The 22,815-nt window shown below is 37.1% G+C and overlaps 1 protein-coding gene across 6 annotated transcripts in view; it reads right to left on the bottom strand.

Moving 5' to 3' along the window:
- Positions 1-22,815, bottom strand: part of POLR3G (RNA polymerase III subunit G) — a 74,190-nt gene that overhangs the window by 50,779 nt on the left and 596 nt on the right. For 2 of the 6 annotated variants that reach the window (XM_049708439.1, XM_033401380.2), the window contains exons 1-4: positions 17,415-19,605; positions 15,478-15,599; positions 13,104-13,233; positions 904-960 (exon numbers count right to left, since the gene is read on the bottom strand). In XM_049708439.1, coding sequence (XP_049564396.1) covers positions 904-960; positions 13,104-13,233; positions 15,478-15,594 — 304 coding nt within the window. In that variant the 5' untranslated portion in view covers positions 15,595-15,599; positions 17,415-19,605. Of the gene's footprint in view, positions 1-903; positions 961-13,103; positions 13,234-15,477; positions 15,600-17,414; positions 19,606-22,815 lie in introns of those variants that run through there. The other 4 variants (XM_004263540.3, XM_033401373.2, XM_033401366.2 and 1 more) reach the window with 3 other exon arrangements.

Here is a 22,815-nt window from a genome sequence, read left to right on the forward strand (position 1 = left end):
TATAAACAATACACAGGTGATCATAAGAAAGTATTTAAAGAGAATCATTTAGAGATGAATGTTTATGAAGTAGAAGAAATGAGAGACCTAAGACAGTGTTTTCAGAGGGACACAACCTTATCAATAATTGGCACTGAAAAGAAAGAGCACTGTAAGTCAGGAAAACAATAATGCTGTAAATGCAACTTATGCATTTACATACAGGCAGTTTCTATAACACACCAAGGACAGAGATGTCAAAGGAAAGTGAGTTAAAATGAGGAGACCTGGGTTTTAGAAGTATGGTCCATGTCGTCCTGACAGGTCTCTTCATTTCTATGGCAACTGTTAATTTTCTATAAAATGAATGAACTGGATGAGTTCTCTGCAGCCCCCTTTCACCTTGTCTCTATCCAAGGCAATTTTGTGAATGTTGAAAAAAAAAAACCCTTAGGTATGGTTCTGTTAAAAAGGCATCTTAACAATCAAAAAGAGTCTATGCCTGCTGGAAAGAAAGGAAGATACACAAACTTGGCTTAAAATATTCAAAAAAACTAGACTTGATTTCTCCTCAGAAGCTATAAAATCACGCAGGTGCACAGCAGTGAGGACTACTGGTATTAGAGACTAAAACTGTGATTGTGGCAAAAGGAAATGGAAAACCCAATGGTTCTGGTGAGCCCCAGTTTATAAAAAAAAAACAAAGTATCCTAAGAATTTCCAAAAAAAAAACTTCAACCCTTCTGTGTTACAATATAAAAATCTTTTCATCTTAGTTTTCAAAAGATATATGTTGCTAATTAATTATAGGAAAAGAGCCAGACTCTATTTTCCTATGCTGAAAATACAAAATTTGTCCTAAAAAATATGGGGTAGGGAGATAGCCTTTAAAGATTATTTTAACATTTTCAGTTTTACAATTACCTGGTATCCACTCTTCTTTGTACACCTTCATATATCTTTTACTATATCTTTCAATATCTAGAAAAAAGATAGAAAAAACAAATTTTAAAATAATTGAAAACACCAGGTAACATCTTTTATTTCACATACAGGGAGTTTCTTACATTTCTCCACAATGTGTCCCTGGACACATACTGAACAGTTCAATGAGTATTACATGTTTAGGGAAGTGGCAAGAAGCACCTGGGTATGAATGACTGGGGGTGAGCAGAGACCTAAACCCTAATTATGGTTCTTAGAATCAGACAATCTGACTCATCTCTAAGAAAATTCACAAAAGCCCAAATGCAAGTCAGGAAGCCACTTACACATAAGGGCAGGGGGTCTACTTGGCATCTTCTATTTTCTTCTTGTGACACTAGCCTCCAGCTCCCAATCTCTAAACCTTGTATAACTGGAAGGTATTAGTATCTAAGTGAGGATGGAGGGCCGTTTGCTTACCTCCAGTAAGGTAAGCAAATGCTTAATACACACATTTACTTAGGCTTCTCAGTGAGCTACTTTTCACAATCCATTGGGGAAGAGAATGAGGAAAAGGATAGGAGTAGGCAAGGCTGCACTTGATGGGGCATGAATGAGCAAGCTGCAAGCCTTCCATGTCACTGCTGAGAACTCTGCAGGGACCTTACGAGCTCACCAAAAATGGGACTGTGGCTGTGGCTCTTGTTCTGCTTTGCCAACTTTGCCACAAGAAATTCCCTCGATGAGGGCTCAAACCCTCTCCCAACAGCACAAGTTAGCAAGTGACACCATTATACAATAGCTTGAAACCATGGTTCATCATAAAAACTGGTTTAGGAGGATAGTCATGAAAAGCAGACGGTAATATAAAAGATGAAAATATAAAAATCAAGACCCAAGTAGACACTGATTTTTCTTCCATGTTAAAAAAAATCCTTCCACAGATTCACAGATACAGGGAACAAACTAGTGGTTATGAGTGGGGAGAAGGAGGTGGGTAGGGGCAATACAGCGGTAGGGGATTAAGAGGTACAAACTATTAGGTATAAAATAAGCTACAGGGATATATTGTACAACACAGGGAATATAGTAAATATTTTATAATAACTATAAATGAAGTGTAACCTTTAAAAATTGTGAATCACTATATTGTACACCTGTAACATATAATATTGTACACCAAATAATACTAAGACCATGGTGTTAGACAAAGATAACTAAATTAAGAGTAGATCAGAAACTAAGAGACAAGGTTTTTCTAGATATTTAACTGTTTGACTTCAATCTTGCTCTCAAGTTTTTCATCGGTAAAGAGAAGGCAAATGAGAGATTCCCAGCATCTGCATTTTAAATTTTTCTCCAAAACAGATTCTATATTTTGAAAAAATTTAACCCTCAATTTACCAAGAAAAAATTATTACCATTTATTAATAATAACGGTTACTACCAATGAACCATTTTTATATTTTTAAGTTACTTTCAAATAATTTACAGAAGAATAAGAGATGTTGAAAACCAACTACTGGAATTCAATTTAAAAAAGCAAAGGATACAAATAGACGTTTCTCCAAAGAAGATATACGTGGACAAAAAGCACATGCTAAGATGTTCAACATCATTAGTCATTAGGGAAATTCCAACCAAAACTACAATGAGCTACCACTTTATACCCAGTTAGATGGCTAGAACTAAAAAGACAGTAATAAGTGTTAACAAGGATGTGGAGAAATTGGAACGCTTATACATTTTTGGTAATGTAAAATGGTGCAACCACTTCAGAAAACATTTTGGCAATTCCTCAAAATGTAAAATAAAGAGTTACCATATGACCCTAGATATGTACACAATAAAAGTGACATATGTCCACCCAACAACATGTATATGAATGTTCATAGCAGCATTATTCATGGTAGCCCCAATGTGGAACTGACCCAAATGTCCATCAACTGATGAATGAACAAAATGTGGTATACACATATAATGGAATATAATTCAACCATAAAAAGGAATGAAACACTGATACATGGTTTACTATGTATGAACCCTGAAAACATTATGTTAAGTGAAAGTAATCAGTCACAAAAGAACACATATTATGATTCCATTTATATGAAATGTCTAGAACAGACAAATCACTAGAGACAAAGCAGATTACTGGTTGCCATGGGCTGGAGGGGGAGGGGACAATGGGGAGTGATACTAATGGGTATGGGGGCATCTCTTCAGGATGATGAACAAGTTCTAAAAATTAGATAGCACTGTTGGTAGCACAATTCTGTGAGTACACTCAAAGGCACTGAAATACTTTAAAAAGTAAATTTTAGATATGTGAATTTTATCTCAATAAAGCTGTTATTTAAAAAGAAAGAAAATTAATTACTGGGAACTTTAATAACAAAGTATAGTAAACTCATTATACTCCACTATTTTCCTGGTTTTGAAGGTATATCCACCCAAAATGGGCTACATCCTTTGAATGCAGCTAACTGTGCATCAACTGTGCATCATGAATTTGTCATGTACAAGCCTTAAATATAAGCATTTCATATACCCTGATTCCAGATTTCAAATACATCTTTAATAAATTCTAACTGATTATTTCTGTTTTTTCTCACACCTGCACCACCCAAGTGATTCTAGATTACAAATACATTTCTACTAATAGCTTTTAGCTTATCATTACTTCCAATTCTTCTTGTATTTGCATCATCAAAATGTAACACTTTAAAAAACTGTTATGGCTCACACTTTTGTTGAAGAGAGGATGGCCCAGCCATCTTCTTTGATCTATAATTGTAAAACATTTTCATTATTAAATTTATAATTACCAATTAATGTGATCAATCCAATAAATTGTTTCATTTCTACATAATCTATTTCCTTTCAATCATCTTTGTCTTTGCCTTTGCCTTCAGCAGTTGTCTTGTTACAAACTATATGAAATAAAATTTGGTACATAAATACCATCAAAAAAGAAAAAAAATATGGTCACGTCATTTTAGCAAACAGAATTTTCAAGGTTCCTATCACAAAATATTATGCTAAAGATTAACTGTATGAAAATACCATATGTCCTTTTCATTCTTAGAGATATACTGTTTACTCATTGATTCATGAGTTCATAGTAGAGAACAGTTAATGAAAAGTGATGAAATAATATCTATGATGATGAAACAGTAAAATATTTCAAGAAGCAAGAAAAATAAGATCACTAAGCTTCCAAAATGTATTTTAGATTTATGAAAGGGTCCAATTGGCCAGTATGGTAATGCTAAGATAATATGAATTTTTTTTCTTTTCTAAAGCAAATTCTCTTTGTTCTTTGGAAGATGTCTATGAAAAAATAAGTAATGAATATCAATCATTACATAAAATAGTAAGAACTGCTCATAAAGAAACTAAAACATTTAAAATGGACCCTGACAGTATATTGAGAGTTAATAAACCAAACAAACTCCATTTGTTCAATAACAGACCTTGTGGTCATAATGCAGGTAAATGTATGATTTCCATTAAGCTTCTGAAAATGGCTTACAGAACCATCACCACTGTCACCCCTGTTTCTAGCTCAGAGGACCCCAGTGGTTCAGGAACCTGAGCTGGGAACCACTGGACCAGATGCTCTCTATGCACCTTTGCAGCTAAAACTCATTAAAATAATAAAATTCATTGATTCATTTCTCTTTATTAAAAAAATAATAAATTTCATTGCAGAGAAACTACCAATCATTTCTATAATTCTACCTCAGAACACTATAAACAAACCTTGAATCTATCACAACATGAAATATGTTTATTCTGTGCCCTCTGTTCTTTGTGAACAAATCTCAGTGCCCTGAGCCACCAGCCATTTGATGATCAGGAAGAGATCTCCTACCTTATTTGTCAAGCCTGTACAGCTTTAGTTCTTTACATTAGTCCATAAATCTCTCTTTCCTAAAGCACATAGGTAGTGAGTGATGAGAGAAGGCTGGTGAACATACAGAGATGGAACACTATCTAGAATATGCCTCCCTATGACAGTTGTGTACTTCTATTCAGTCTGGCCAATTCTTTTCCATTCAAGGTGTGTATACGCACACTGTATGTGTGTGTGTATATATATATAATGTATATATACAGTGTATATAAACCTGTACTCACACATATATATATTATGTATTTTTAAAAGCCTTTACTTTTTTATTAATTTATTTCTTTATTTATTTTAACATCTTTATTGAAGTATAATTGCTTTACAATGGTGTGTTAGTTTCTGCTGTATAACAAAGTGAATCAGCTATACATATACATATATCCCCATATCTCCTCCCTCTTGCATCTCACTCCTACCCTCCCATCACATCCCTCTAGGTGGTCACAAAGCAACGAGCTGATCTCCCTGTGCTATGGGGCTGCTTCCCACTAGCTATCTATTTTACATTTGGTAGTATATATAAGTCCATGCCACTCTCTCACTTCGTCCCAGCTTACCTTTCCCCCTCCTCGTGTCCTCAATCCTCAAGTCCATTCTCTATGTCTGCATCTTTATTCCTGTACTGCCCCTATGTTCTTCAGAACTTTTTTTTTTTTAGATTCTATATATATGTGTTAGCATAAGGTATTTATTTTTCTCTTTCTGATTTACTTCACTCTGTATGACAGACTCTAGGTCCATCCACCTCACTACAAATAACTCAATTTCATCTCTTTTTATGGCTGAGTAATATTCCATTGTCTATATGTGCCACATCTTCTTTATCCATTCATCCGTCGATGGACACTTAGGTTGCTTCCATGTCCTGGCTATTGCAAATAGAGCTGCAATGACATTGTGGTACATGATTCTTTTTGAATTATAGTTTTCTCAGGGTATATGCCCAGTAGTGGGATTGCTGGATCATATGGTAGTTCTATTTGTAGTTTTTTAAAGGAACCTCCATACTGTTCTCAATACTGGCTGTAGCAATTTACATTCCCACCAACAGTGCAAGAGGGTTCCCTTTTCTCCACACCCTCTCCAGCATTTATTGCTTGTAGATTTTTTGATGATGGCCATTCTGACTGTTGAGAGGTGATACCTCATTGTAGTTTTGATTTGCATTTCTCTAATGATTAGTGATGTTGAGCATTCTTTCATATGTTTGTTTTCAATATGTATATCTTCTTTGGAGAAATGTCTATTTAGATCTTCTACCCATTTTTGGATTGGGTTGTTTGTTTCTTTGATATTGAACTGCATGAGCTGCTTGTAAATTCTGGAGATTAATCCTTTGTCAGTTGCTTCATTTGCAAATATTTTCTCCCATTCTGAAGGCTGTCTTTTCGTCTTGTTTATGTTTTCCTTTGCTGTGAAAAAGCTTTTAAGTTTCATTACGTCCCATTTGTTTATTTTTGTATTTATTTCCATTTCTCTAGGAGGTGGGTCAGAAAGGATGTTACTGTGATTTATGTCATACAGTGTTCTGCCTATGTTTTCGTCTAAGAGTTTTATAGTGTCTGGCCTTACATTTAGGTCTTTAATCCATTTTGAGTTTATTTTTGTGTATGGTATCAGGGAGTGTTGTAATTTCATTCTTTTACATGTAGCTTTCCAGTTTTCCCAGCACCACTTATTGAAGAGGCTGTCTTTTCTCCATTGTATATTCTTGCCTCCTTTATCAAAAATAAGGTGACTATAGTTGTGTGGGTTAATCTCTGGGCTTTCTATCCTGTTCCACTGACCTATATTTCTGTTTTTGTGCCAGTACCATACTGTCTTGATTTCTGTAGCTCTGTAGTATAGTGTGAAGTCTGGGAGCCTGATTCCTCCAGCTCCATTTTTCTTTCTCAAGATCGTTTTGGCTATTCCGGGGTCTCCTGTGTTTCCATACAAATTGTAAAATTTTTTGTTCTAGTTCTGTGAAAAATGCCATTGGAAGTTTGATAGGGATTGCATTGAATCTGTAGATTGCTTTGGGTAGTATAGTCATTTTCACAATGTTGATTCTTCAATCGAAGAACATGGTATATCTCTCGATCTCTTTGTATCATCTTTAATTTCTTTCATCAGTGTCTTATAGTTTTCTGCATACAGGTCTTTTCTCTCCTTAGGTAGGTTTATTGCTAGGTATTTTGTTCTTTCTGTTACAGTGGTAAATGGGAGTGTTTCCTTAATTCCTCTTTCAGATTTTTCATCATTAGTATATACAAATGCAAGAGATTTCTGTACATTAAATTGTATCCTGCTACTTTACCAAATTCATTGATTAGCTGTAGTTTTCTGGTAGCATCTTTAGGATTCTCCATGTATATTATCATGTCATCTGCAAACAGTGACAGTTTTGTTTTTGTTTCTTTTTTTAACAGTGACAGTTTTACTTCTTCTTTTCCAATTTGGATGCCTTTTATTTCTTTTCCTTCTCTGATTGCTGTGGCTAAAACTTCCAAAACTATGTTGAATAACACTGGTGAGAGTGGACAAACCTTGTCTTGCTCCTGATCTTAGAGGAAATGGTTTCAGTTTTTCACCATTGAGAATGATGTTGGCTGTGGGTTTGTCATATATGGCCTTTATTATGTTGAGGTAAGTTCCCTCTATGCCTACTTTCTGGAGGGTTTTTATCATAAATGGGTGTTGAATTTTGTCAAAAGCTTTTTCTGCATCTATTGAGATGATCATATGGTTTTTCTCCTTCAATTGGTTAGTATGGTGTATGATTTGCATACATTGAAGAATCCTTGCATTCCTGGGATAAACCCCACTTGACCATGGTGTATGATCCTTTCAATGTGCTGTTGGATTCTGTTTGCTAGTGTTTTGTTGAGGATTTTTGCATCTATGTTCATCAGTGATACTGGCCTATAGTTTTCTTCCTCGTGACATCTTTGTCTGGTTTTAGTATCAGGGTGATGATGGCCTCATAGAATGAGTTTGTTCCTCCCTCTGCTATATTTTGGAAGAGTTTGAGAAGGATAGGTGTTAGCTCTTCTCTAAATGTTTGATACAATTCGCCTGTGAAGCCATCTGGTCCTGGGCTTTTGTTTGTTGGAAGATTTTAATCACAGTCTCAATTTCAGTACTTGTGATTGCTGTTTATATTTTCTATTTCGTCCTGCTTCAGTCTCAGAAGGTTGTGCTTTTCTAAGAATTTGTCCATTTCTTCCAGGTTGGCCATTTTATTGGCACATAGTTGCTTGTAGTAATCTCATGATTCTTTGTATTTCTGCAGTGCCAGTTGTTACTCCTCCTTTTCATTTCTAATTCTATTGATTTGAGTCTTCTCCCTTTTTTTCTTGATGAGTCTGGCCAATGGTTTATCAATTTTGTTTATCTTTTCAAAGAACCAGCTTTTAGTTTTATTGATCTTTGCTATTGTTTTCGTCATTTCTTTTTCATTTATTTCTGATCTGATCTTTATGACTTCTTTCCTTCTGCTAACTTTGGGGTTTTTTGTTCTTTCTTTAACGGCTTTAGGAAAAAGGTTACGTTGTTTATTTGGGATTTTTCTTGTCTCTTGAGGTAGGATTGTATTGGTATAAACTTCCCTCTTAGAACTGCTTTTGCTGCATCCCATAGGTTTTGGGTCATCGTGTTTTCATTGTCATTTGTTTCTAGGTATTTTTTGATTTCCTCTTTGATTTCTTCAGTGATCTCTTGGTTATTAAGTAGTGTATTGTTTAGTCTCCATGTGTTTGTAGTTTTTACAGATTTTTTCCTGTAGCTGATATCTAGTCTCACAGCGTTGTCGTCGGAAAAGATACTTGATACGATTTCAATTTTCTTAAACTTACCAAGACTTGATTTGTGACCCAAGATATGATCTATCCTGGAGAATGTTCCATGAGCACTTAAGAAGAAAGTGTATTCTGTTGTTTTGGGATGGAATGTCCTATAAATATCAATTAAGTCCATCTTGTTTAATGTGTCATTTAAAGCTGTGTTTCCTTATTTATTTTCATCTTGGATGATCTGTCCATTGGTGAAAATGGGGTGTTAAAGTCCTCTACTATGATTGTGTTACTGTCGATTTCCCCTTTTATGGCTGTTAGCATTTGCCTTTGTATTGAGGTGCTCCTATGTTGGGTGCGTAAATAGTTATGATTGTTATATTTTCTTGGGTTGATCTCTGGATCATTATGTAGTGTCCTTCTTTGTCTCTTGTAATAGTCTTTATTTTGAAGTCTATTTTGTCTGATATGAGAATTGCTACTCCAGCTTTCTTTTGGTTTCCATTTGCATGGAATATCTTTTACCATCCCCTCACTTTCAGTCTGTATGTGTCCCTAGGTGTGAAGTGGGTCTCTTGTAGACAGCATATATATGGGTCTTGTTTTTGTATCCATTCAGTTAGTCTATGTCTTTTGGTTGGAGCATTTAATCCATTTACATTTAGGGTAGTTATTGATATGTATGTTCCTATTACCATTTTCTAAATTGTTTTGGGTTTGTTATTATAGGTCTTCTTCTCTTTTGTTTCCTGCCTAGAGAAGTTCTTTTAGCGTTTGTTGTACAGCTGGTTTGGTGGTGCTGAATTCTTTTAGCTTTTGCTTGTCTGTAAAGCTTTTAATTTCTCCGTTGAATCTGAATAAGATCCTTGCTGGGTACAGTAATCTTGGTTGTAAGTTTTTCCCTTTCATCACTTTAAATATGTCCTGCCACTCTCTTCTGGGTTTCAGAGTTTCTGCTGAAGGATAAGCTGTTAACCTTATGGGGATTCCCTTGTATATTATCTGTTCCTTTTCCCTTGCTGCTTTTAACATTTTTTCTTTGTATTTAATTTTTGATAGTTTGATTAATATGTGTCTTGGCATGTTTCTCCTTGGATTTATCTTGTATGGGACTCTCTGTGCTTCCTGGACTTAATTGACTATTTCCTTTCCTATATTCGGGAAGTTTTCAACTGTAATCTCTTCAAATATTTTCTCAGTTCCTTTCTTTTTCTCTTCTTCTTCTGGGATCCTTATAATTTGAATGTTAGTGCGTTTAATGTTGTCCCAGAGGTCTCTGAGACTGTCCTCAATTCTTTTCATTCTTTTTTCTTTATTCTGCTCTGTGGTAGTTATTTCCACTATTCTATCTTCCAGGTCTCTTATCTGTTCTTCTGCCTCAGTTATTGTGCTATTGATTCCTTCTAGAGAATTTTTAATTTTATTTATTGTGTTGTTCATCATTGTTTGTTTGCTCTTTAGTTCTTCTAGGTCCTTGTTAAACGTTTCTTGTATTTTCTCCATTCTTTTTCCAAGATTTTGGATCATCTTTACTATCATTATTCTGAATTCTTTTTCAGGTAAACTGCCTATTTCCTCATTTGTTTGGTCTGGTGGGTTTTTATCTTGCTCCTTCATCTGCTGTGTGTTTCTCTGTCTTCTCATTTTGTTTAACTTACTGTGTTTAGGATCTCCTTTTCACAGGCTGCAGGTTCGTAGTTTCCGTTGTTTTTGGTGTCTGCCCCCAGTGGCAAAGGTTGGTTCAGTGGGTTGTGTAGGCTTCCCGGTGAGGGGACTGGTGCCTGTGTTCTGGTGGATAAGGCTGGATCTTGTCTTTCTGGTGGGCAGGACCGCGTCTGGAGGTGTGTTTTGGGCTGTCTGTGACCTTATTATGATTTTAGGCAGCCTCTCTGCTAATGGATGGGGTTGTGTTCCTGTTTTGCTAGTTGTTTGGCATAGGGTGTCCAGCACCATAGCTTGCTGTTCATTGAGTAGAGCTGGGTCTTAGTGTTGAGATGGAGATCTCTGGGAGAGCTTTCACTGTTTGATATTACCTGGAGCCGGGAGGTCTCTGGTGGACAAATGTCCTGAGCTTGGCTCTCCCACATCAGAGGCACAGGCCTGACTCCCAGCCAGAGCACCAAGACAGTGTCAGCCACAGGGCTCTGATATTAGTAGTGCCAGAAGGCTCTTAACAGCAGTCTCAGCCACAGAATCTCAGCTTAGTGACATGCTCTGTGCCTTTGTAGGAGCCGCGACACCCCCACTACCACCACCGGCTGCATGCTCTTCCAGCTCTGCACCAACCCTCCTTCCTCCATGTGCCTCTAGGCGGTGCCCTGGGCCTTGTGTGCCTTTTACACGTGGTAAATGGAGGCTCAGAGTGCAGGTCAGCCGAAGTCATGCCCCAACCCAAAAAGCCTTTACTTTCAACCATAGTTTTTTTTAATAATACATTATATCAGGAAAGAGAGGTAAACATGAGTATATTCAAAGAGAATATACTTGTATCAGTTTAGAAAATTCTATGCAAGAGGTTTCTTCTGGAACAGTAACAAAAGATTCCTTATATATTTAAATACTTTATTATGCAGTTATCAAAGGTAAAGATCCAGGATTCCCAGTTGGCGCAGTGGTTGAGAGTTTGCCTGCTGATGCAGGGGACACGGGTTCGTGTCCTGGTCCGGGAAGCTTCCACATGCCGCGGAGTGCCTGGGCCCGTGAGCCACGGCCGCTGAGCCCACGTGTCCGGAGCCTGTGCTCCGCAACGGGAGAGGCCACAACAGTGAGAGGCCCACGTACCACAAAAAAAAAAAAAAAAAAAAGGTAAAGACCGTCTTGATGCAGGTATAAGCCAGCTGCTCTCCAAAACCATGAACAAAATTATGTTCCTGGTTTAAAAGACTCAAATAAATGTTTCCATGGTATGACATACTTTTAAATTGGACATGTACTTTAATAACAACCACATTTAAGTAAGTACATCCCATAATCTAGAGAAGAGACTAATTTTAAAAAGCCTAAAGTATATCCTACACTATTCACTAAGATTGAATATTTATTAGTTCATTTAATCTTACTTATTTAAATCTTTAAAATGAGATTTAATTTCATTTTTAAACTCAAATAGAGAAAAGCGTGCAACATAATCATGAAAGTAAAAAAATTCAGTATTTCTGAGGTAAAAATATCAAACCATTTATTACATAACTTCAAGAAGCTATGTTTTGAAAAATTAAATAAACTTGTCTAAAATGCTTCTTACAATGTGTAATATTACTATATAAACCTTCAGTAGCATGTGTAATATTACTATATAAACCTTCCTTTTTGATTCTTATCCAATCTAAATCTTTTAGAATGAGGGAAAAGGGTATGCATTTTTAATACTAATGGAATTAAATGATACTATATGAATTTCTCATGTTTTAATGATGTTGTTTTGAGAACTCAAGGATGATATCGATCTCTCTAATTTCAACATTCAGGGGCAGAAACTGAAAATCAATATAGTTCTACTGTGCTAAATAACTACTCAGGAATGTGTTCTCTTCCTCTAAAACCACTTTGCACTTCCAGTCTGAGACTGTCAAGCCTTCTCCAACTGTAATTTCTCCTCTCTGTCCTTGGCATAACCAGTGAATATATATTTTATATTTTATATCTGATAAATGGTAAGCCAAAATACAGTCAAGCCTTTCAAAAATTTTAACCAAAATATTAAATAATCAGAGACCTGATCAAAGATTTATGTATAAGGATATTACTCATAGTATTATAGATATGAGAAAAAAAACTAGAAACAATCTTAAATCTTACAGCAGGGAACTAGTTACAATTAATAAGGTTATATCCACACAATGGAATACCACATAATCATCAAATATCATATTTTCTAAGAATGCTAAGAATATGTGGATAAAATAGATAACTAATAAGAACCTACTGTATAGCACAGGGAACTTTACTCAATACCCTGTAATGAACTATATGGGAATAGAATCTAAGAAAGAGTGGATATATGTATATGTATAACTGATTCACTTTGCTGTACACCTGAAACTAACACAACACTGTAAATCAACTATACACCAATAAAAATTAACTAAAAAAGAATATGTGACAATGCTAATAATATGCTATTGAGTGAAAAAGGAAGATACAAAGTAATATGACTCCAATTTTATAAAAGGAATATACACACAGAAGAAAAATCTGGAATATATAATAAAATATTAATAGTAGTTCTCTAGACATAAGGAATACAGGTGATTCTTACTTTCTTAATACTTCTGTTTTTCATAAATTTCACTGAACATATAAAACTTCTATTTTGAAAGATAATTTTAAAAATAAAATATCAAAAAGTTTAAAATATATTTTCTGCTAAATCAACATAAATATGCTTTTTCAAGGTAGTTGATTGAAATTTCTGACTGAATCAAATCAATCAGCATTAAAGGTCATATATCTTATGCTGAAATGCTATTTCATCTGTAGACAGTGAACCACATAAAGAGTCCAATACGCACCTTGTTTTTCTTCAGGTGTTTCTACAAAATAAGGCATTCTTTTCACTGTTTCTCTCAACTCCTGTTTCAGGGCCAGCACATAATCTTCACCCTCTCCTGTTTTCAGTGGCACTGGTTTATAATCTGTATCCTGTTTAAATTAAGAGGCAATTTTTAAAAATAAATTAAATATTTTAATATCCTTTTTGTCTATATTCTGAAAAATGTTAGTTTTATTGAAAAACTACATTTTACAGGTATTAAGTTTTACCATCAACTTAAAAGATTTTGAGCTTTTATAATCTATTAAACCTTTCATCCATCTCCTATTTTGCTCTTCTTTTAGAAGTAGAAAAGATACTTAGTTTTCCTACCTGCCCTAATTTTTCTACTGATCACACCAATAATCATTTTGCTATATAGTCTGTTGATTGTGATTCTATATTTTAACAATCAAGGCACCCAAATAAAAGCAGCCGCTCTAGTCTCCTATTAACCTCAGTCAGTGGTGGTAGTATTGGTGGGAGCAGCAGCATTAAAAAAAAAGTAGTAGCAGCTACCATTTAACAACTGGTTACTACATACTACAACCTAGATGTACTCAATATTCAAAATCCATGAACTCATCTAAAGTATCAATACCTCCCCTTTTACAGTGAGGAAACTGAGAAATGAACAATCTATATGCCCATATAGCACAAAAGTGGCAAAGCAGAAATTTGAATCTGTATCTTCAATTTTTAAAAGTTACATGCACACCCACATATGTATATATATTTATAATATATATATTCATTAAAATGTGGGTCCTCAGGGTACATAAAAAAGATATTTCTGGTTTCACAGGCTAAGTATAGGGTACATTTTAAAAATTTCACTCTGAATTTATTCATTCTACAACTATTTATTGAGTGCCTACTGTAAGTCACAAGGGGTTAGACAACAGGAGATGAACTAGTCAAACTTCCTACCTACATGGAATTTACATTCTAGGGGAGAAAATAAGTAAACAAATGAGGTAATATATAATTTCAGACAGTGATAAGTGAAATAGAAGGGCTGAAGCCAGGAAGAGGAAAGAGTAACTAACGGAGTATGTGGAGATTGGAAGTGGCTGGTCTAGACAGGGTTATGCACGCATGATCTCTCGGGGAAGTCATCTTTGAGCAGAGATCTGGATAAAATTACGAAGCCATCCATGCAAAGAAATGGGGAAATCAATGGCTCCAGCCAGGGAAACAAGCAGAGGAAAATGCCTAAGGGAACAAGGAGATCAGCATGGCTAAGGAATGAGGACAGTGGTAGGAAAAGGGTCAGAGAGACATCAGTCAGGCCAGATCAGACAGAGCCTTTTAGCCGGTAATAAGGAATTTCATTTTTATTCCATGCAGAAAAAAACAGTATGTACTAATATTCCCAAGCTTTAGAAGTAACCTCACACATGAAGAAGAGCTTGTTTTAAAAGAAATCAATGTAAAGTGACATAATGTCCATACCTGAGATATTTACCTTTGTTTTTAGGCTATAATGAATATCAGAAAGGCAAAATACCAAGAACAAAAAGTAGACACTCCCCATGTGAGACATCTAGATCCCCAATACATTTATCCAGGGTCCTCTACTTACATAAATCTTTCAACAAAGGATGTTTCCTTTTAAAAGAGGGAAAAGATTCCTGGAGGGAGTATCTGGTTATTTATGATTTTTTCATATTTTATACTACAGCACATGTGCATCTGGAAATGTAAGCTTACATTTTAAACTTAATATAAAGTGAAAACATTAGATTAAAAATTACACCAATTAAGTCTGCAGCATACTCATTAAATTTAAAAGCAACAGTAAATGTAGTAGAAATGCTTATATTCTGAGAAAGAGTAACAAAATTAAAATTGACTTTAATAAGGAAATAAGCAAAAATAAAGTTCAGTGGGTAAAAGGTCAAGTGGTATACTAGGGAGCAAAATTAAATTCTATAGATACAAGATGAGAAGAAAATCATTAGGTGAAGATCTGGCACAATGGGAAGTGAGGACCACTGTAAAACCTGACTTTACTTTTAAAAATATTATTTTAATATTGGAATATATCAATAACAGCATTATAAGATGCAAGGATTGAAAAAAAATTCTTTCTTGGTTCAAATAGTACTGAATACATTCAGGAAAAGGTGTATATAGTTTTCTGTATTTTAAGAAGGCAGTTTGAAAATTAGAAAAGTTTCAGAAAAGAACAGTGGAAATATTTAAATTAAAGGTAAGTGACACACTCTCTTTTACTTTCTTATAGTTAGGATATCGTAATGATATCATATATTCAAGTCTTATACAGAATTTAAATTTTCTCTGAAACATGAAAAAACACCCTGTGAGCATTTTGCTGTTAATGTACTTACAGGAAATAGTGGGGGTGGCTTCAATACTACATCAGGTAACTTTTCACCTCTGCTAAATCCAACTGCCTCAATATTAAAGGTGTAAGCAGCACGTCCTCTTCCTTTATTCCCAGCCATCAGAACTAGTTACATCAGAAAAAGTGGGCAAATTAAGACACTGTTAATGATTAAGATTCACTGGATCAAATGATAAATGAAACCAACATTTTAAAACAAAATACACTCCACTCCTTAAATAGCATGGCCCATTTAAAACACTTCTGGAAAGCAAAACCTGTAAATAAATAAATATGTGATAAACTGACTCCTGAACCCGTCACATCTAGTCATGTTTGGCAAGTAAAGTGATGATGGGCTCAACTACCTCACCCAGATCCTGGGTGGAGGGCTGATCCTGGGGCTCCTTTGCGATGCTGCCCCAAGCGCTGTGCAGCCAGCTGATGCAATTCCCTCCACCTCTCTGTGGTCTGGCAACAAGATCTCAGATAGATATTACAAAATGTGGCCAAGGAAAGGTTGTGCTGATGAAGAGGGGACACCTCGTTTTTTTAATCAACTTGAAGACTATCAGCAGCCATGTATACTTTAAATTTTTAAATAATTTTTTATCCTAAAATTTGAGTGTTAGAATCCTTGAGATCCTCCAATGTCCTCCTTTTAGAAATGGGAATGGGCTCAGTAAAACTTTGAAGAGGTCTGTCCAAGCAAAAAAAATTTTTAAAGTTCAGAGAAAAAACATCTCAAATAGTTAAGTTAAAGGTAAGATAAACCTGTACTCTTTAACTTTAGAGATAATAACAATGTCATTCTTAAGTCCTGAACTGAATTTCTGAATCGTCTGAAATGTGATTACACTATACAGTTGATGCTTGAACAACATGGGGTTAGGGGCACCGACCCCCCCATGCAGTCAAAAATTCATGTATAATTTTATAGTCAGCCCTTTGAATCTGTGGTTCTGCATTCTCAAATTCAACCAACCTCAGACTGTGTAGTGTTAGTATTTATTGAAAAAAAAATCCATATATAAGTGGACCCATGTAATTCAAACTTGTGTCGTTCAGAGTCAACTGTAATGCGAAAACAGGATTCCTACACTAGGGCTCTTTCACTACAACTCTGTATTGGACTGTAGTGAAGATTATAATGCACATTCTTTAAATCTTTCCCCCAATGATGCTACTGAGTATCATTCAACTCTGTAAGCCCAAGAAAGCAATAATATGCCCTCCATACCACTGTAACAGTTCCCTCCCTTTTATCCCTAACCATTTATGTGTTGGAAAAAATACGGTCATTGTCCTTTGCAATGCTTCTCCAACTTTAAGGCATGTGCAAATTACCTAGGAATCTTGTTAAAAGGCAGAATCTGAACCAGCTGGCCCAGGGTAGGCCTGAGAATCTGCATTTCTAACAAGCTCTCTGAAGCTATCAATGCTACTGGTTTGCAGACCACACTTTGAGAGTAGGAAGGCTGTACAATTTCCCATATTCTGGATTTGCATGATTGATTATACAAGATGTGGTTTAATACATTCCTCTACTCCCTGTATTTTCTATAAACAGATGGAATAGAGGCTTACTCAAATTTGGGTTTGATTTTTTACAAGAATACTTAAAAGAGATGCTCTGTTTTTCCTACTGCATCACAGGACGCACATGAAGTCTTTCTCGGTGATGTTCTCTGGTCATTGGGTTTAGGTGCTGTCAGTCTGTTTCGTCCAGTATGAAGTTCCTATCAGTTTTCACTTAATGATTTTAAAATTGCAGCCATTGATGATCATAGCCTAGATTCACGGTTCCATTACAGATTGTAATGTGGTGATACACAAATATTATCATTCTTTCTTTACTAACTAGAATCCCACCAGTAATCAATTCCCCTCATCTACTATTTAGTTACTATGAAACACAATTCATACAGAAAAGATACTTACTTTAATTACCAAGCTCATTCCGTTTGTCCACACTAAGAGAGGGAAAATATCCAAATGGCCTTGCTTCAATTGTGGAGACACTAAAACATATGCTGAGCCTATAGAAAGCAGGTCTCCCAAGTACAAAAATTGCTGAGCAGAAGAGCTCACACCCTCACTCTAAGGAAAACCCACCCTACAAAAGAGAGTATATCAGCTGCCGTTGCTTGATGGAATATCCCTTGAGAAATATCAACTCTGCTGACTCTAAACTTTCATATTTATCAAGAAACCTTCGGGTGTATAAACTGATTACCATTAGTGAATGTACTGCCCTTGGCAGAAAAATCAATCCTAACTATTGAGACACTCTTAATAGTTACATGGCATTCTGGCCTACAAATCCATTTCTTTTTAGTTTGGTTATCATGAGTCAGTTCTCCTGTACCTGGGGAAGCTGCTAAATTAATTTTCTTCTCTTGCAGAGCTGAAAGGTAATCCCTGGACTCGGGTAACCATCTCATGGAAAAAGTGGCTCACAAGTGTGGCCTAAGCTTCACTGTTTGAAATCCTTAAAGTTGATTTAACCATTACTGTGGTCCTTTTTCATCCTGCTAAACTTCTTGAATGAAGAGTCTTTTTAACCAGCTTTTCCCATTTTCTCATTATCCAAATCATCCTCTACTTCATGTGGGCCAATTTCATCCAACTAATATTGAGCATTCCAGGCACTGTGGTAGGACTCAGAGAGCACTGAACAAAACCAAGTCCCTGCCTTCAGGGCTTATATCCCAGTGGATGAAAGAACGCAAACAAGCATAAGTATGTAGCATAATATTATGTGCTCCTATAGTGTTGAATTATGTCCCCCCACCCCCAAATGTGTTGAAGTCCTAACCCCCCGGGGACCTGTGAATGTCACCTTCCTTATTTGGAAATAAACTCTTTGAAGATGAAATCGAATTAAGATGAGGTCATATGAGATAAGGGTGAGCCCCCTCCTAATGACTGGTGCCTTCATAAGGGGGAAATCTGGACAGAGAGAGACACACACAGGGGAAACATCATGTGAAGATGCAGGCACAGACCTGAGTGCTGTAGCAGCAACCCAGGAACACCAAGGAGTGCCAGGAACCACAGAAGCTGGAAGAGAGGCACTGAACAGATTCTTCCTCAGAGCCTCCTGAAGGAACAAACTCTGCTAATACCTTGATTTCAGACTTCTGGCCTCTAAAACTGTGAGAGAATAAATTTCTGTTGTTTTAAGCCACCCAATTTGTGGAAATATGTTATGGCAGCCCTAGGAAATCAGTACAGCTCTGAAGAAAAATAAATCATGGTAAAGGGGTAAAGAATAACAAAGGGGTATGGTACTGACTTTTTCACACAAGGGAAGTCTTTCTGTGGAGGATAAATCGGAGCAGGGTGCTGGAGGGGGGCTGTGAGCTTCAAGATGAAGGAATGAGGTGAAGATGGCTATGGACAGAAGGAAGAACAGAGGCAAAGGAGGAAGCCACAAGCTGGGAGCGTCTGAGGAACATGAAGCTCATGCAGCTGGTGAGGAACAAGGAGAGTCTGGTTAAGACCAGATCTTGTGGAGCCCTGAGTGAGCTATGGTAAAGGGTTTGGCTTTTATCTTACTTGTGATGGGAACTATACTCAGGCAGATGCTGAAATGCAAAGGTCCCTAATGGTCGTCAATGGCAAAATCCACAGGACTTTTTCCCTTGTTCATGCTCTTGAACTTCCAAAGCATACCACTCATTATTGCCTCCATCCTTATGAAACTGTCTCTTCTCTAGGTTTTAATAAAATCCCAGGGATTTCCCTGGCGGCGTAGTGGTTAAGAATCCGCCTGCCAATGCAGGGGACACGGGTTCGAGCCCTGGTCCGGGAAGATCCCACATGCCATGGAGCAACTAAGCCCGTGAGCCACAATTACTGAGCCTGCGCTCCAGAGCCCATGAGCCACAACTACTGAGCCTGCGTGCCACAACTACTGAAGCCAACGCGCCTAGAGCCCGTGCTCCGCAACAAGAGAAGCCACCGCAATGAGAAGCCTGCACACTGCAATGAAGAGTAGCCCCCACTCACTGCAACTAGAGAAAGCCCACACAGCAACGAAGACCCAACGCAGCCAAAACTAAATATAATTAATTAATTAATTAAAAAAAAACCACCTCCCTATTACAAGTACTGGGGGCCCTTTCACTTGCCTATAATCACGTCTTGACTAGCATTCTCTCCACTGGAACCCTCTTCCTCCTTGCCTGGCTGCATCCCTTTTTACCTTAAGATCTAGTTTAAGTCCCTCAACATCCACAACTGTCATTTCATCCCACCTTGCTCTTGGAAAGATCCTCTTGCTAAAATAAATGGATTTTTAAAAATTGAGGTAATACATACAATGCAGCAGCATTCTTCAATTCTGGAAGAAATATAGACAATGCCTCTTTTGGGAAATGGACCTGTTCCAAAGAGAAGGAGTTTCACTTCCATTTTTTTTGTTTATTTCTTCAACTATATTAACAGTAGAGATTTTATATCCCCCACTGTGCAGTAGAATACTCTCTATACAACAGCTCTGTAATCAGTGTTAGGCTTTCCTTATTTATTTACTTACTTACTATGATTTGATAAGCAAATTTACCCACAGAAATACAATTCAGTCAGCCTACTATTAAGGATTTTTTTTTTTAACTTCTAGAACAAGTTTGCGACCTGGCTGTACACTGGAATCATCAGGAGAGTTAAAAAAACAAAACAAAACAAAACAAAAAACCCTCAAGCATCACCCCAGAACAATAAAATCAGAATCTCTGGAGGTAGGATTTAGGCACTAGGACTTTTTAAAGCACTCCAGGAGATTCCAATATGTAACCTACATTAAGAACCACTGCTCCAGGGCTTCCCTGGTAGCGCAGTGGTTGAGAGTCCGCCTGCCGATGCAGGGGACGCGGGTTCGTGCCCCGGTCCGGGAAGATCCCACATGCCGTGGAGCAGCTAGGCCCGTGAGCCATGGCTGCTGAGCCTGCACATCCAGAGCCTGTGCTCCACAACGGGAGAGGCCGCAACAGTGAGAGGCCCGCGTACCGCAAAAAAAAAAAAAAAAAAGGAAATGTAAAATCAGATGCACCACCCTTCCATTTTGGGATGCCTCCTGAAAATTCCTATTCAGAATTGTTCTGAGATAGTTTGATGAGTGTCATTCAAGTATCCAAGAGCTGAAATGCAAAAGCCTATTCTAATTAACAGTGGAAACAACTTTGTGGCAGAGATTTAGCTCATCTCTGAAATTCCTCCTAGCTCTAACATTTTATGAGTTATAATTGTGGCTTAACTGTATTGTCCTCCACATCTCACACAGTCTCTTGCACATATTACCTTGGTCAGTAAACATACAAACAGATATAAGCAGGCATGGAAGCTAGGAGAGGCACTGAAAGCCAGGTCACAGTTTCTTTCCTGATGAATAGCACCTAAATTGCCCTAATTAGAAACTAACAGTCATGCTGACCTTGTCTCCACCTCCCTTGATCTCCTCATCTAATAGTAGAAGACTATCAGCTCTGCGTCCCTTCTTATATGTTTGTCTTTCTTCACTTCTGCTTTAGTTCAGGCCTTTACCATCTCTTGCCTGGACCTCTAATACAGAACAAATAAACTTCTCATGGCCAGACTCCCCCTTTCAATCCACTCTCCAGTCATCTCTCTAGAACACAAAACTTGATGTATCACTCTCCTTGACTAACAGAGCTTTGGAGACTAACTTTCCGCTTCTTGCACCTTGCACCTCCCCTTCCCCCCACCCCAGCTCTAACCATTCCCAACTCTGCTACACCAGCTGCTGCATGTCACGGTTCCTTCTGCTTGGAAGGCCACACCCACGTAAGCAAGCCCCCATCATCATTTAAGATACTATGCAAATGCCACTTCTGACCATTTACTCCATCCGAAACGGAGGTAGGCCTATCTCTTTTCTGTTTCCCAAGTACTACACTGCTTTTATTACCCTTTTAAAAATCATGTTGTAATTGTCAGTTCTTGCCTGTCTCCCCAGTAATTTCTTCAATTATCCATCCTTCTAGTATTTGTTAAGCAACCTCTGGGTCAGACCACCTACATAATGAGAATATAATAGCGAACAAAACAAAATCCCTGGTTTCGTAGTGCTCATAGTCTACTATGGGAAATGGAAAAAAATATACTTTATAGAGTGCCAGGTAGTGATTAGTGCAAGAAAAAATAAAGGCAGGAAACATGGGTGCTATTATGGAAAGAATGGTTGAATAAAGTCCTCCTGTATTTTGTAATATTTGAGCACAAACCTGACAAAGAGAAGGAAAAAGCCAGGCTGAGAACTAGGAAAGGATATATAGGGGAAAGTGTAATACAAGCAGAAGGATCTGTAAGTGTGAAGGCCTCTTTATTTGAAGACTTATTCACCTTTTCCTGCCCCATTACCAACCAGAGCCTGGCAAAAGTCCAATAAAAATTGGGAGAATTATTGCTGAGTTCATGGCCTAGTAAGGATATTACTCCAATTCACCTCTCTTTGCCTAGAGGAAAAATAAAACTGCAGAGAATTCTGTACTTCCCTGTTGAGAACATCCTAACCAACAGTGGTCTTTTAAGGCCAGCTCAAATGCCACTGAACAATCCCTTCCATGCATATTCTCACAGCACCTAGTTTCTTCCTCTGGGGTACATATCTCATTTGCTTTACATTGCAAACATTTGTGTACAGTTATTATCTTCCTTCAAATTGTTGGGAACCCAGATCATGACTTTTTTTTTTTTAATTCTGTTTTTTTACACATCTTTTAGCTTGGGACTTGCACATAAGAATAACCCTGAACAGAGTGTCTGGATAAATTCTAACTAGGTTAGGCAAATATTCAGAAAGGCTACATCCTCATCGAAGACTTAAGGATTGTAGGGGAGGAGAACACACCTCTCCTTCTAAGAAGGCTTATTAGCAGCTGCCACAATAAGTGTTTTCCTAATTATCTTTTATAATGCTGTCTCATGGGTCTCTTTATAATTTTTCCTGGCTGAGCAAGGAGGTTAGTCAAGTTCTCAAGGGAATTTCTGAAGCCTAAATGGATGTTTCAACAGTGGGGAGATGCAGGATGGGGACAGGAACCTGGTGTTAATAGTGGGGGTGATTTCTGTGGCTGTTGGGGCCACGCCCAGGCATTATCCACTTTTCCCGTCCTCTCAAGGTGCGGCTGCCTCCACCTTTCCTCAGTTGAGCCTTTTTCCCAACTTTGTTTGCTCTCTTCCAAGAGCGGACAAACAATGCAAAACAAAGGAGGGTAGGGGAACGAATATATAATTTAATTTTTTAGAAGACAGGAAAAATCTTATCAACAACACCTCTCCCCCATGATACAGGGTAAAGTGCTAACAGTTAAGAAAA

The sequence above is a fragment of the Orcinus orca genome, chromosome 3, assembly GCF_937001465.1.
Source record: "Orcinus orca chromosome 3, mOrcOrc1.1, whole genome shotgun sequence".
NCBI lineage: Eukaryota > Metazoa > Chordata > Mammalia > Artiodactyla > Delphinidae > Orcinus > Orcinus orca.